General features: G+C 49.6%; 1 protein-coding gene across 1 annotated transcript; it reads left to right on the forward strand.

The window, feature by feature from the left end:
* The first annotated feature begins 545 nt into the window (after positions 1-545).
* Positions 546-14,938, forward strand: MKS1 (MKS transition zone complex subunit 1). The gene is made up of 17 exons (XM_069033352.1): positions 546-673; positions 746-962; positions 1,750-1,905; positions 2,300-2,397; positions 2,594-2,722; positions 3,043-3,147; positions 3,864-3,972; positions 4,844-4,900; positions 5,788-5,830; positions 6,296-6,358; positions 7,417-7,487; positions 8,336-8,399; positions 9,897-10,004; positions 10,526-10,659; positions 11,346-11,428; positions 11,519-11,616; positions 12,098-14,938. Exons 1-17 carry the CDS (start codon positions 552-554, stop codon positions 12,202-12,204), a joined length of 1,764 nt encoding a protein of 587 aa, XP_068889453.1. The 5' UTR covers positions 546-551; the 3' UTR covers positions 12,205-14,938.

Raw genomic sequence — 14,938 nt, forward strand, 5'->3', positions numbered from 1 at the left:
ACAGAGTGAGGGTACTGGTGGTATCCATGAAGATCCAGGGACAGACTAGGAAGGGGGTGAGAAATACTCCAGAGAGGGACAGGTTCAGGTGGCTCCTCACACAGAGGTGCGGGCCTCTGTCCACGGCTGCTGGAGGTCCCTCAGCATTTCTCTGGGGCTGTAGGTATGGGGTCCTATTGTGGAGGGATGTGGTGGACCCTCCTCACACAGAGGCTGTGTAGACCCTCACACGGAGGGATGACGGAGACCGTTCCATGGAGGCTCTGGGACCCCCTGATGAGCCGTGGGGACCCTCACACAGAGGGATATGGAGACCCCCCTATGGAGGTCGTGTGGACCCTGACACAGAGGCTGGGGGGATCCCCCAGGGGCCGCGGGAACCCTCACACGGAGCGATGTGTCAGGACCCTCGGTCCCACACCGGCTGTGGGGCCCCCGCTCCCTCGGAGCTCTGCGGGCTCCCTGAGGGGAGCGGGCCCGGCTGTGCGAGAGGCTCCGGCCGCGGGGGGGCGCTGCCCGCCCGTGCACGCCGGTTTCCGCGGAGCGCGGCCATGGCGGGCGCGGCGCCGTGCGGGGGCAGCGCCGTGTGCGGCTCCCGGGACCCCGCCGTGTACCGCTCCCGCGACCCCGCCGTGTACCGCTCCCGGGACCCCGTCCGCAACCTACGCCTGCGGTGAGCGCCTGCCCGGCCCTGGACCGGCCCCACCGGCCCGCACAGCCCTGACGCTCCGCTCCTTCCCCGCAGGGTCCGTCTCCAGCGGGTCGCGCCGGCCGGGCCTCTCCTGCCGCGGGCGCCGCCGCCGCTCGCCGGCCCCGAGCCCCCGGGGCAGGCCGATCGCGCCGGCGGTGCGGGAGCGGTGCCGCTGGGGATTACCGCGGCCTCTCGCGCAGGCGCCAGGAAGCCCCCGCAGGACGAGGAGGAGGAGGCCGAGGTGGGGTGGCAGGAGAAGCTCTTCAGCCAGGTGGGTGTCGGGGGGGGGCAGGAGGGACTTCACGGAATGGGTCAGATCGAAGGGGATCACTGGGGTCCTCCAGTCCGACTCCCCTGCTCAGGCAGGAACCCCAGAGCACGCTGCTCAGGCTTGTGTCCAGCTAGCTTTGAAATACCTGTAGTGAGGGAGATTCCACGCCCTCTCTGGGCAGCCTGTTCAGTGCTTGGTCACCGCACAGGGAAGAAGTTCTTCCTCGTGTTCAGGTGGAACTGGCATCAGTTCCTGCCCATTCCTCTTGTTCCATTGCTGGTCCCCACGGAGCAGAGCCTGCTCCATGCTCTGACTCCTCCTTGCAGACACTGTCAGACACTGACAGGGATGGGGTCCCCTCTCAATGTCTCCTCTCGAGGCTGAACAGCCTCAGATCCCTCAGCTTTTCATCATAAGAAAGGTGCTCCTTGGTGAACTTTGTCACCCTCTGCTGAACCTGCTCCAGGAGCTCCATGTGTCTCCTGTCCTGTCCAGAACTGGACAGGCTTGGGGGAGCTTCCTGACACCCCCTTTTCTGCACCTTACTGTGGGGTTCCTTGTTTCAGGGTGAGCTGCTGTGCCCAAGCCCTTCCAGGTGGCCATCGGTGGTGCTGCTGGCTGCCGCATGCCTCAGCAGTGTTGGAGCTACTCTGGAGCTTGGGTTATTTGCTGAGTTTCCCAAAGGGTCTTGTCTCTGGGGTGGCTTTGGAAAAAAGCTGAAAAATGTTTGTGGCTTTGCCAAAGCTGGTGAAAGGCAGCTGTTGTGCTTTACCTGTGGTGCTGTCAGTTTGAGGTGGATCTGTACCTGAATGAGTCAGCCTGCCAGACTCCCCTGGACTGGCAGTACCATGAGGAGATTCGGAAACTGGAGAAGGCTGGAGGTCGGAAAAACTGTCGCATCTTCACCTACACTGACCACGACCGATTCACCAACCTAGAGGAGGTACCAGCTCTTAGTTACTCAGTGTCTGTCAAAACTTCTAGGTTTACTGCAGAGGGAACATTTCTTGGTTCTCAGCCAGGCAGATACCTTAAGTGCAGGAGAACACACTGCTGCAAAGCAGCTTCCACTGGTGCCCCAGACCTGGGGTGGGATGTCCCTGCTTCAGAGCAATGATCGGGACAGCCGGAGGGACTGGCTCTGTAGGAGCACTGCTCTGTAGGAAGCTTGCTGGGTGGAGTGAGCTGTATTTTGCCACCAGAACAGTGAAGGAATTCTGCAGTCATCTAGCAATTTGTCCTTGCATGTGGTTGTGTGCATACCTGTTCCCTCCTCCAAGAGGAGAGGTGTGTTTGGGAAAGGTGTCCAGTTAAGGTAGTTCCTGTCTGTTCTTCAGCTCTGCCAGAAGGTGACTGACTTGGATCATGAAGTGCCATCATATCTGGTCGAGAGGATGGCCAGTGTGAGGAGGAGAAGACAGGACCGTAGGCCTGTGTGAGTTCAAACTGGGGCTTTGAGCTTGTTCATGCTGGCTTCGTGGAACTAGTGCCACAGCTGTGGATCAGCCTGGTCCGTGGGAGCTGGTGGCTTGAGCTGTGTCACACATGGAATCCAGCACTGTGACTCCTCATCATGGTGGGTTTGGTGCTGCTGAGGTGAGCTGTGACTGGTGCTGTTCTGTTGTTGACAGAGAAGCAAGTTCTCTGAAGACAAAAATCATCACCTGGGAACCTTCAGAAGAATTTATAAAGAACAATCATGTAATTAACACCCCTGTGCAGACCATGTACATCATGGGGGACTTGGGACCTTATGGGAAGTAAGTAAAATCCTGAAGTGATCAGAATTTCCCAAAAGAAAATCCATCTTCCCTCCTTACTCAAAACTCCTGTTTCTTTCATTAGTTAAGGGGAGAGATTTCCAAGAGCTCAGTAACATGGGATGCAATTTATTTCTGCCTCTTTCTGCCGTTGGGAGGCAGCTGAGTGTATACCTCCAAAAGACTTCTAAACCAATGTAGGAAAATGTGTATGTGTTCCCTTCTGTACCCCCAAGTTCCTTTACCAACTCTGCTGTTCCAGAACATGAGAATGTCCATGTTCTCTGTTTAGACTGTGTTTTTCTGGTGTTCTCCTTCAGGCTTGGTCACAGGGAGTATGAAAATGTGCTTTGCACAATCAAGGTGGATGGCAATGGGGTGATCACAGTGAAGCCTGACTTCACTGACACCAAAGGAGCCTACCGGTGAGTGGGACAGGGCTGGGACCTCTCCTGGGACTTGGGGTTGGGGGCTGAAATGGCTGTTTCCTGGTCACCCTTCAGGCAGGGGATCAGGACTTAAGTTGAGAAATACTTCATTTATTTCAGGGATTTCTAGGAAAATATTGTTAGGTGGTTATGCTCTCACTGCGTGTGTGCTGTGTGGGGCTTTGGTGCAAGTCTCTAGAGATGCAGGTTATCATGGAATCATGGAATGGTTTGGGTTGGAAGGGACCTTAAAGCCCATCTTGTTCCGCCCCCTGCCATGGGCAGTGACAAATTCCACTGTCCCAGGTTGCTCCAAGCCCCCTCCAACCTGGCCCTGGACACTTCCAGGGATGGAGCAGCCACAGCTGCTCTGAGCAACCTATGCCAGGACCTCACCACCCTCACAGGGAAGAGTTTCTTCCCAATATTCTATCTAACCCTGCCCTCTGTCAGTTTGAAGCCATTCCCCCTTGTTCTATCACCACATCCCTTATAAAATTACGTTATACATATCATGGATGCAAGCAAATCTTCCATTTTGAGGGAATGATGCTGGCAGGCACTTACAAGTGAGGAGAGGGCTGTGAGTGCCCTTGTCTCACTGCACAGGCTGGGTGGAGGGGACACTGCTGGGTCAGGAGGGCCCCATCGATGCCTGTGCCTATTCTCTGCATAATGGGGGAGTTTTTTCTATGTGTTTTGGGTCTCTGCAGGATCGAGGTGGATGGAGAGAAGCGAGAGGTGTGGGAATACACCATTGAGAATGCATCTGCCCGGGTGCAGCCAGAGGAGGAGGAGCGCGAGCAGCGTGTGTTCAGAGATGTAAGTACTGGCCATGGAGATGTTCACTAGTTCTGAGTAACAGAGGCAGCTCAGACCCTCATGGAGATATAACTGCTGGTGCTCTGCACGCCTGAAGTGACAAAATGTCACTGCTCTGAGCCTTATCATGCTCAGGGATCTGAGAACTACAGCAAATACTCCTTGCTTCATCCCTTATTCCTTATAGAGACCGGTAGTTGTCTGTAGTTGTCCTGCCTCTGGCTGCAGTGCTTTAGGGAGTGAGAATTGATGCAAGAAACCACCCAACTCCATGCCTTCCTAGTGTCACCTGCTAGTGTTTTTTCTTCCCTTCTGAGCAATGGCAAACCCTTTCCTTAATCTTCTTTTGCTACCTGTATATTTATTAAATGATGTCTTGTTACCTGTAATGTCCCAGGATATTGGGATCCCATTTCATGTCTTGATCTTTTTGAATTGCCTTTTTGGCTCTGACAGTTTATAAAAGTACTTTTTGGTTTAGCTTTTTATTTGTGCATTTCCTCATTGGTTTTATGGTCACCAAGGAAATAATGATTTCACTAGACTGATCTCTACCTGGCCATTTCCTTGGAATAGTCTGTACCTGTGTTTTTAAGATGTCATTTAAGATCTGATTCTTCAGAGCTTCTTTTCCTTTAAAACTGGCCTTGGAGAACTAAAGCTGAAGTTCTGTGCAGCATTAGCAGTTATGCTTCTTTGTTCCATTAGATACTTACATTCTCCATATTTGCTGTAACAACCCCACGTGTGCTAAGGCTGGTAGCAATTTGAGTTTAAATTATATACACTTTAATTTTTGCAGTACATAACAACAGATATAATCAAAATGCCACTTTTTTTTGTTGTTGTTGTTGTTTGTGTGTGTTCCCAGTTGTACGGGCGGCACAGGGATTACCTCAGTGGGCTCGTGGGCTCAGACTTTGAAATGGTGAGTTCCAGAGGCACTGGCAGGGGCTGGAGCTCTGTTTTCTCTGGGGCCTGGTGACCTGGCTCACATAGCTGCCACTTGCAGCACAGTCTCCAAAGATGGCTTCATTCTGGAGGGGTGTTGGCAGCTTTTACGTTGTGGCTTTGAGCAAAAAATTGGGTCAGAAGGGACAAGTTGCAGTGGATTTGGGGTCTACAGAGATCCATCCTGCCCATTCAGGGAATTCTGAACACTACAGCCTGTGAGGCTGCGTGCGGTGCCTCAAGGCCTGTGACTGTAGTACTTTGAGAAGGAAGGAGAGTTTATGTCTTCTGGGACAGTGATTGCTGTTAACTTCTTCAGTGTCAAACAGCTCTATGTGCCACTTCGTGCAAGTAAACAGCCCCTCTCACATGCAGACTCATGCAGTTTCCTTTCTCACTGAGTTACCCCAACGGCAATCTTTTCTCGCTCAAACAAAACACTGTTTGCCAAACAGTGGAAGTTATGGTTTCCAGTACTTTGATGAAGAGTCTCAGTGCTTCCCCCTCCTCCCTCATCTTGGGCAAATGCAGGAACATGAGAGAAGCAGGACTGTGATTTCTGCAAGCGACTTCTCACTATGTGTTATATCAATCTTGGCATCTGTAAGAGAGCTATTTACAGAACAGTAAATTCCTGCAGGCTGGGCTTTGGGGGATTTGGTCTCTTTAAAGACTCTTTCCAGAGGGACTCTTCACTTCTGGAAGTGATAGGAGAACTCATGCCTCCTCCCTGGCCAGAACAGTAAATCATTCATGTCCAAATACCCATGAAGTACCTGTGTGAGATCCTGTTGGGAAGGAGTTGTTGAGGTTGCACCAGTGGTTGTTGAGCTCCTTATCTTGTTTCTCTGCTAATTTTTCCAGCCTCTTCCTGGTACTCTGAGACTTTTAGTGAACGGAGAAATAGGTGAGTCCTTGCTCTAAACAGTAATTAGGGCTAATGTGGGTGTCCTGGGATGGCTGAGGGTGTGATCCAAAGATTCTGGAATCCCTAGATTTAAGAGGCCCTAGAATCCTTTACTTCCTCCTTCTCCTCCCTGTTTGCTGCAGACTAATCCCTTGAGAGGCATTTACAGGTTGGAGGTTACAAATGCTGCAGCAGATTGCTATAATCTCTATTAATTTCCCAAAGAAACCAATTAAATGTGTGACCTCCCTCATCTGGTTAGGGATACAGGGACAGGGCTAGTCTGGAGAGGGAATCTTCTCTATGGGTTATCTCCTGTTACTTTGAAGACTGTGGCTTTTCCCAGCTTCTAGCAGTAACTGATCTTCCTTGAGGTTATTGGTGGTGGCTCTCCCAAAAATCAACAGTGAACGTGGGAAGAATTTGTGTGGAAGCAAACGGCTGAAGTTGATTCTCTCTTCTCAGTTTCAGCTCAAGGCTATGAGTATGACAACCTTTATGTCCATTTTTTCCTGGAGCTGCCTAACCGTGAGTGTTCACATTCCCAGCCACATCACAGCAGTTTAAGAGATGAAACAGGCTTTGGCTGGTCCATCAGACCAGCTCTGCTGGGACTCAGCAAAAATTAGTGCTGGGGCTGGGATCTAGTCAGAGGCCTTCAGAGCTAAAATGGCAGAACTCAGCTCAGGCTGGGATGTAGAGGTGGTGGTTACCAGTCTATTCAAACTTCATTCCTTCAACCCTGCAGAGAACAGCCTTCCTGTGCTCCCCACCACTGTGACCTTGTCTGATTTCAGTGCTTGTCATCATGCTTTGTGCTGACATTAACATATTAAATTTTGATGGATAAATAAGGCTCCCAGCACTGACATAAATATCCTGCTGCATGTTTAGTTCTAAAGCTATGGCTCTGGCTCCCCTCTCTGGATATATCTGTCAAGATACCACTTCTGCTACTCAGTACATTTAGATAAGACTGCTTTCCTCTTGAGATGAGTTGATGCTTTTCATGGACAGTTCTGGGTGTTCTGAAGAGCAGTGCCTGGAACAGGACAGGGAAAAGTCATGAGGAACAGCTGAGGGAGCTGGGGGGGCGGGAGGCTCTGCCTGGAAAAGAGGACACTCAGGGGGGACCTTCTCACTCTCTACAACTCCCTGAGAGGAGGGTGCAGCAAGGTGGGGGGTCAGGCTCTGCTCCCAGGTAAGTAACAGGACAACAGGAAGCAGCCTCAAGTTGTACCAGGGGAGGTTCAGGTTGGACATCAGGAGGAATTTCTCAGTGGAAAGGGTGGTCAGGCATCAGAAGGAGCTGCCCAAGGCAGTGGTGGAGTTCCCATCCCTGGAGGTGTCCAAGGAAAGACTGGACGTGGCACTCAGTGCTCTGGGCTGGTTGACAAGGTGGGGGTCGGTCACAGGTTGAACTCGATGATATTGGAGGGCTTTTCCAGCCTTAATGATTCTGTCATTGTCAGGGTGGGTGGTGTTATTTGTTACTCCAGTCATCAGGGACTGACATTCTCCTTTGAGTTGCTCTGGTTTGTGAGTTTGGTCTCACCCCAAGCCTTCATCTTCTCCTATCCTTCCAGAGTGGTCAAGTTCCCCATTCCAGCAGCTCTCAGGAGTGACGCAGACCTGTGCCACCAAGACAGTGGGCTGGGTAAGGACACTTTCAGACCTGCAGAACAGTTTGAACAGGCAGTCTCTGGAGTGGCACATGTGTAACAAACTACAGATATATTCAACAAAAGTCCTGAGTTGAGGGCTTCTTTCAAGAGCAGAGCATGTTTGGGATTCTCCTTACTCTAATTACACTAGTCATTTTTTCAAGGGTCCACTGTGTCCAAATGAAACTACTCCAAATAAAACTAGACCAAATAAAACAACTCCAAAGCATTTTCTGGAACCTCACTTCTTTCTTTATTCTTGCTGACTGATTGCCTTTGGAGCTTTGATTTTTGTGTTCCCCAATGCTCTGAGTTAACCAAGCATTGTTCCAGCTTGCCTGGGGCAGGAATGTGCAGAGACTCTACACTGAGTTCCCAAAATGAAGCCTCCTCTTATATGGGAAGTTGGTTCCGTTGCTGTCTCCAGCTCATCTCTTATAAAATTTGAATTTTATCAGATTTTTAATGTATATTGTATGTTTTCATATTACAAAAATAATTATCATACAACATTTCAGTAGTACCAGTGTTTGAGGTACTGTGCTTGGCTTAGCTCCTGTAAAGATTGTGGCTGCCCAGTAGTTATGGAAGTGACAGAGTTTTCATTTGAGGCGTATCACTCCCCTTTTCCATTATTTTCAACAGCCTATTCCATCAACGTGGCACTAGGGAGTGTATGCAGATCCATCCTGCAGTCAGGTGTTTGTTAGATTGATCTTTTTGGGCAGCATCACCTGCTTTCTACCACTAGTTCCTTTCTCCCTGGTCTCTATGCCTTCTGCAATGCTGGTGATGAATTCTCTTGCCCAGGAATCTGATCTCTGCCCTGTTCTTTTTCTAGGATAATGTGGCATACTTCTGCTACCCCTTCACTGTGGAGATGTTTTACACCCAAGAAGATGAAGGTGTGTTTCCTTGTTACTCTGAAATCCTTTGGTCCCACTGTAGCCATCGTGCTGTCTGTCCTCTTGGAGATGAAAGGACAGAGGGAAGTGGTTTTGATTCAACAGAAGTTCACCATGTCACCACGCAACCCCTGGACACATCCTGTGTTTGCCCTGCCCAGGAATCCATTAGCATTTTTATGGATTCATTGATGTTGCACTGTTTCCAGGCTGTAGGCAGCTTTATCTGGTTGGAAAACTATTTGGATCTTGGCTTGTCTCTCTTTAAACCTGGGGTGCAGGGCTATGTTGCTGTGCCTGGTGTGCTGCACAAGCCCTGGGATGCTGCAGCAGGAGAACCAGGCAGCTTTTTTGTACACAAGTAAAACTCTGTGCTGAGTCTTACATTTGTAGACGGGCTCAGTGACCTGTATCATCCCTATATAGTTCATGTCACTTTGATACTTCAGCTCTATTTTAAGCTGGGCTTCTCTGCTGCCTGTTCCTGCTGCTTCCTCACCAGTCCTATTGCTCTGTGGATACGATTGCTAGGGACAGTGCTGTGGCATGCCTTGCCACTTGAATCCAATGTACACTTTGGATTTGGGTATTCAACCAACACTAATGAATTTTCAGACTAGAAGAAACACAATGAGTTTGTTTCACTGTGGAAAAAAGAAATGCTTGGAGAGGTGTAGGAGAATACAAGTTAATATTCCCCCAATAGCAGTGGGAAAGGCCAGAGATAAACAGGTTCCCCCATTTGGCTTCAGATCATTCATGAAAGATTATCTTGTCTGCCAAAGATAATTAACAGCACAGTCTGGACTTGCTCTTAAAGAATTTTCCCTAATTTTTAAAATCAATAGTTCTGTTTTCAGCCTCAAATCTGTGGGTTCAGCTTTTACAGGGGAAGCTAATCAACCATAAATCTTTGTTAGTCATTATGGAAGAAATACAGAAAGGACTGTGGTGGAAGGGTGCTGGAGTGTATCCAGAGAGGGAACAGAACTGCGGAAGGGTCTGGAGCACAAGTAATAGCTGAGGGAGCTGTGGGTGCTCAGCCTGAATAAAAGGAGGCTCAGGGAGGACCTTCTCACTCTCTACAATTCCCTCACAGGAGGGTAGAGCCAGTTGGGGGTTGGGCTCTGCTCCCAGGGAACAAGGGGCAGGACAAGATGAAACCTCAAGTTGCTCCGGGAGAGGTTCAGGCTGGACGCCAGGAGAAATTTCTTCACAGAGTTGGTGTTAAGCATTAAAAGGGGCTGCGCAGGGAGGCGATGGAGTCCCCATCTCTGGAGGTGTCCAAGAAATGACTGGAGGTGGCACTCAGTGCTCTAGTCTGGGTGACAAGGTGGGGGTTTGGTCACAGGTTGGGCTCAATGATCTCAGAGGTCTTTTCCAGGCTAAATGATTCTCTGATTCTTTGGCTTCCTACTAGTGGAGTTGGGCATTTAGCATTCTTTTTCTCGGTGATAGTCTCCTTCCCAAAGCTGTGACCTGCTCCCCATCTTGCAGACAGTCTCCCTCAGTGGCCTGTTCTCTACTTTGAGGTCCTATCCCTGGATTTCTGGCAGAGGTATCGTGTGGAAGGATATGGGTCCTTGGTGCTGCCACCATCTCCAGGTAAAGCATCCTTGGGACATTGTGTTAATTGTCTGGGAGAATGAGTTGAGTGGTCCTCTTCACTGGATTCAGCCAGTCCCAGGGATTTGGTGTACTGAAGAGAGCAGTCAGCTGTCTGGGGGGCAGCAAAGAAGGGTGTGAGGCACATCTTGAGTTGCTGTCCTTGATCCTTTGATACTGCCATTGCAACGTGGGGTGTGATAAAGCTCTGGGGTGATGATGCACATCCATCTTTACACTGGCAGTAGCCCTCTGTGTCTCACGTGGGATCTGGGAGTGACCCCCATGTGTTACAAGGAGATGCTGCTATTGGGCACGGGGTACTTTCAGCACTGGCTGTGTGACTAGAATGGGCTGACTCATTGGGAGAATGCTTTTAGAACATTTCTGATACTGTGCAGTGTTTCCATTTCTAGAGAGCTCTGGGTTGGGTCAGCAGCTATCTACCTGCCTTTGCTGTCCTCTGTGACTGAATAAATCACAGGTCACAGCAGCTAAGCTGTCCTCTTGTCCTGGGCCAGGTGTCCACGTGCTCACCATCCCTACCTGGCGTCCTGTGGAGCTGGGAACTGTCGCTGAAATGAGGAGGTTTTTCATTGGGGGATCTCCTGAGCTGGAGGACTTGACCTACATCCGGATACCATCGACCTTCAAGGTGGGCTCAGCTGCAGAGCAGCCTCTTGCCAGGACATGGTGCATTATGCTCTTGGGTTCAGGTGTCCATGGGCAGCCTGGACCAGATTTGAACAAGGATGAGCTGCTGATCCTGTCCCTCTCACTAAAGAAATATCTCCTCTGTGAGTCTTGTGATCCTGAACAGAGGAATGGGCAAACACTGAGGCAGAGCTGTGCCTTCCGAGGGGCTAGCAGCTTAGAGAAGTAGGGGAGCATGGACCAAAGCCTTGGCTTACCCCTGCCTATAAAGTGTTTGTCAGGTCAGCATTTGGTACCAGCTGTAGACTTCTCTTGGGTTTCTGTGAGGAATTTGGGCTGTATTGTGCCTGGAACAGCTTCCTGAAGCAAGAAGCTGATGGGTGTGAAGCAGGTAGAAACTTTATGTTCCTCAGAAAGCTGCAGAGGTGGCTGCTGGTGTAATGAGCAGGGTGATGTTAGTGGCAGCTTTGTGTGGGAATAAGCCCTGATGCAGTTGTTGAAACCCTCCCCCAGCACTGCACTGTCAGCTTGCAAGTGTTTAGGTGCTGCCCTCAACACAGCCTGGAACTATGTGCCCTTCTTACCAGCCTTACAAGGAAGGGAAGACTGTGCCCACACGAGTTTGTGCTCTGGTGGAACACACTTGTTTCCACTGTGAGGTTACTCTAACCTGTGCCATCCCTGCAGGGAAAGCACTTCAGCCGCTTTGGTTTCCGGACAGAGACCACAGGGAGCGTCACATTCCGGCTCTATTGCCTACAGCAGTCCAAGTGAGTGCAGCAAAGGGAGCACGAGCTCTGTAAACTCCATCTCCTGTGCTGGTTTTGGCAGCCCTGACCTGCTGCTGTGCTTCTGTGCAGAGCCTTTCTGGAGAACAGTGCCCTGAGGCAGCGCATGCAGAGTGTACTGGACCGACTGGGAGGCTTCAGCCAGCAGAGCTCTGTCTACAATGTTTTGGGTAAGGCCTTCAGTGTCATTCTGTCTTGGTGAGCATTGGCTCACTTTTGTCCCCTTTTTACAGAGTGGGCAGGATATTTCAGGAGAAGCCATTACTGTGGGAGTAATTCCCCTCCCTGTGGCCTCTCAGAGTCCATGGCAGAGGTTAAATGTTCTGCTCTGAGCTGGAAACTTCAGGAGGCATCAGCTCTGAGCAGGCAGGAGGGATAACCACTGTGTGAGGGCACAGCCTGGACTGGGCTGCCCAGTCTTGCCTGGCACTGAGCAGAGCTGGTGGCACTGAGGCACAGGCTCTGATTCCGTTGTGTACAGGAATCAGAGGGCAGCAGGTGGAGCAACACCAGGCTGCTTTGGTGGTGGAACTTACTCATAGGAAGTGGGATCCTGCACCAGGAGAGATGATGTTCACTGGAAAGACACATCCCTCCCCTTCCCTGAGGCTGTCTTATGCATTCTGGCCTGTTGTCACCTCTGTGTTGTAGAGGCTTTCCAGCGGGCACGGCGCCGGATGCAGGAAGCACGGGAGAGTCTTCCCCAGGACCTCATCAGCACTTCTGCCTCTACGGTGCCCCATCCACTGGAGCTGTGAGCATGACTTCTGTTGCTTGGAGCACTTGGCATCTTCCTCCAGCACAAGCTCCCACCCCTCAGCAGGAATCCCAGTGCTGGTGCCTGGAAGCTTCAGAAGCCCTTCCTTTGTTGTTTTCCCTGGATGGGGGAGGGAGCCTGTAACACCTCCAGACCCAGAATTTGCATTTCCACAGGTGTCTGTGGAAGGAGCCCCATTTTTCAAGGCCCTTTGTTACCAGGCTTTAACAGTACAGCCAATTTTTTGCATTTCTTCTGAAAGACTGGCATGGAACCTCTGAACCCTGTAACACCTTTCAGGGATTAAAAAGGAAATAATGAGAAAAAATTGACATGACTTGGTATATTTAGTTTTCTTCTTAAAGAAGAGGGTGATGTTGAAGGTCAAGGCACAGATGCTGTTGGAGATTAATGGAATGAGTAGATAACTTCTTGAGAAGTGCTGATAATTGTTGTCAGCTGTTGTGTACAGGGAAATCAATAGTAAAATTAATCCACCCACCTCTGCCTTAAGACTGATTAATTCCTAGAGAGAGAGCTCTCTGCCACATGTAATATATGAAATTAAAGCAAAGGAAGACAGATGGAGAACTGGACAAAAGGGTTACATTCTGCATTTCTTTGTGTGTGCCCATAAGGTCTGGCTCTGCAGTGGTGATCAGGAAGTTTCTTTGTTCAGGAATACAGTTGAAAACACACCTTCCCCTTAGTTCACCACAGAGCTTTGTCTGGGGCTGGAGGGTTTGCAGACAGTGAGAGCAGCTGATAACATTTGCACAGCTGCTGAACTTTGAACTGTTCAAGCTGTTCATCTGAGGTTGATGTTCGTTGGTGGTTTGTTGTTGCATCTCTGATTGCAGAGCACTGTGGTGCTTCCTGGGGAAGCTTGTGTTTACCCTCTCTTTACCCAGTTTCTTCTCCTGTTCTTTTCTCAGTTTTTTCCCCCGTTTTTATTTCTGTCTGAAGTTCAGAGGAACATAGGTCCCTGTAGACTGATAGTGCTGTGTTGGTTTCTGCATGAGTCACATTTCTGTGTGTTTTCTGTTCCAAACAAAGGATTGGAAGAAAAATCTCAAGCTGAGACCATGCAGGTTTGAATGTGTCTGTGAATTTAGAATTCAGAGGCAGGATATGAAATATGAATTGGCCATCCTCCTTTTGCTCTGCAAGTTCCTCCTTCACAGGGAACATGAGACTCATGGTTGCAGCCATGTGTGTGGTTGTTAGAACATCCCCTTACTCCCTGGTGCTCCACTGTCTTCCTCACTCCCTTCTTGCCATTTTGAGGTTGTACCAGTCTTCAATGAGAAAACAAAGTCCAAAAAGGAGTCGGCAACTCTCAGAGTTGTCCTTCCTTGAGCTTTGTTGTAATTCCTAGATCTGTCTGGCAGCTTGAATTGGTCTGGCAGTTTCAATTACAAGGGGAGTTTTGTTCACCTTCCTTGCTTGTTGCCCCTCATTTTGATGGAGGAGGCTGCCAGGATGTGTTGGAAGTGTGGCCTGTGCAGCAGAACAGTGTCCTCGGCCTGGAGCTGGGTGATGTGCCTGGTGCTGATGTGATGACTCTGGAGGTACCACATCTGGTGCTGGAGCAGCAGAACTGATCTCTGTGTTCTGTCGTGGTCTGTAATGACTGACTCAGGATGAAAAGCATTCAGTGAGTATGTAGCGCTTGTTATCTCTTTATTTTAATCATTATTCACGTTGTGGTCTCGTGTGTTTATCACAACCTTCTGGGTGTTTTTGTGGTGCTTATGGCCAAAAGCTGAACTGCATCTCTCTGAATGCTTCTCAGGATGGAGTTAAAAGGTTACAATAATAATTTTCTTTATCAATAAAGTAGCAAAACACCTTTTTGATTGAGATGATGCCAATGACAGATCCTGTTAGAGTGGAATTTTCTGATGAGGTTGGGTTCCTGACTTGTTGCCCAGTTACATGGCAGGATTTAGTGTACTGAGTGTGAGATGCACTAAGATTTACATAATTATATTATTTTGCTACTTAAAACTCTGAATAGAGAAACTTGAGAGGAAAATTTTAAAATTAAAAATTACTGGAATAAAGCAAGCAATTCTTCTAAAGTAACAGACTGTTTGCAGTTCTTCACTGTTGTGCTTGCAGCCTCCTTGGCCTGACAGAATAAAGTGGTGCTGGTAAAAACTGGTTTTAAGAGACCCCTCAGCAAATGCTCTTTGACTTTGCCCTTTTATAAATTAAATTAGCAAATTTCCATATACATGTACATATATGAAAATGTCACTGATCTTTTAGTCATAGCTGGAATTTGTGCTCTGAGCCTGCCAAGGAGTCCAGCCTGGAGAGGAGGTCATGCTTTCCCCAGGTGTGCACAGCTGGAACTGGAGATCACCAAGTTGATTAGAGGGATGGAACACCTTTCCTATGAAAGGCTGAGAGAATTGGGATTGTTCAGCGTTGGGGTTTTAGGAGGTCTCCTGGTTTTTTCTTCTGTTAAAGGAATTTTGCCCGTACATGTTGCTAGGGGAGCAAATGGCTGGGTGCTTAAGAAAAACAAAAGAGCTGGCTACAGAGTGGGGCGCATCTGGCTACTCTTGTTTTCACCTGAGTGTGTGGGGGCAGTCGGTCTCGGAGTTGGACAGAGAGGGAAGCTGCTTTCTTCGGCCGCTTTTCCTTCTGCTGGAGAAGCCCCGGGATCCCAAAGCCGCCTTCCCTGCCCCGCTGGGAGCCGGGCTGTGGCTGCCCTGCCCCCGCCG

This window comes from Aphelocoma coerulescens, chromosome 19, assembly GCF_041296385.1.
Source record: "Aphelocoma coerulescens isolate FSJ_1873_10779 chromosome 19, UR_Acoe_1.0, whole genome shotgun sequence".
NCBI classification, from domain to species: domain Eukaryota; kingdom Metazoa; phylum Chordata; class Aves; order Passeriformes; family Corvidae; genus Aphelocoma; species Aphelocoma coerulescens.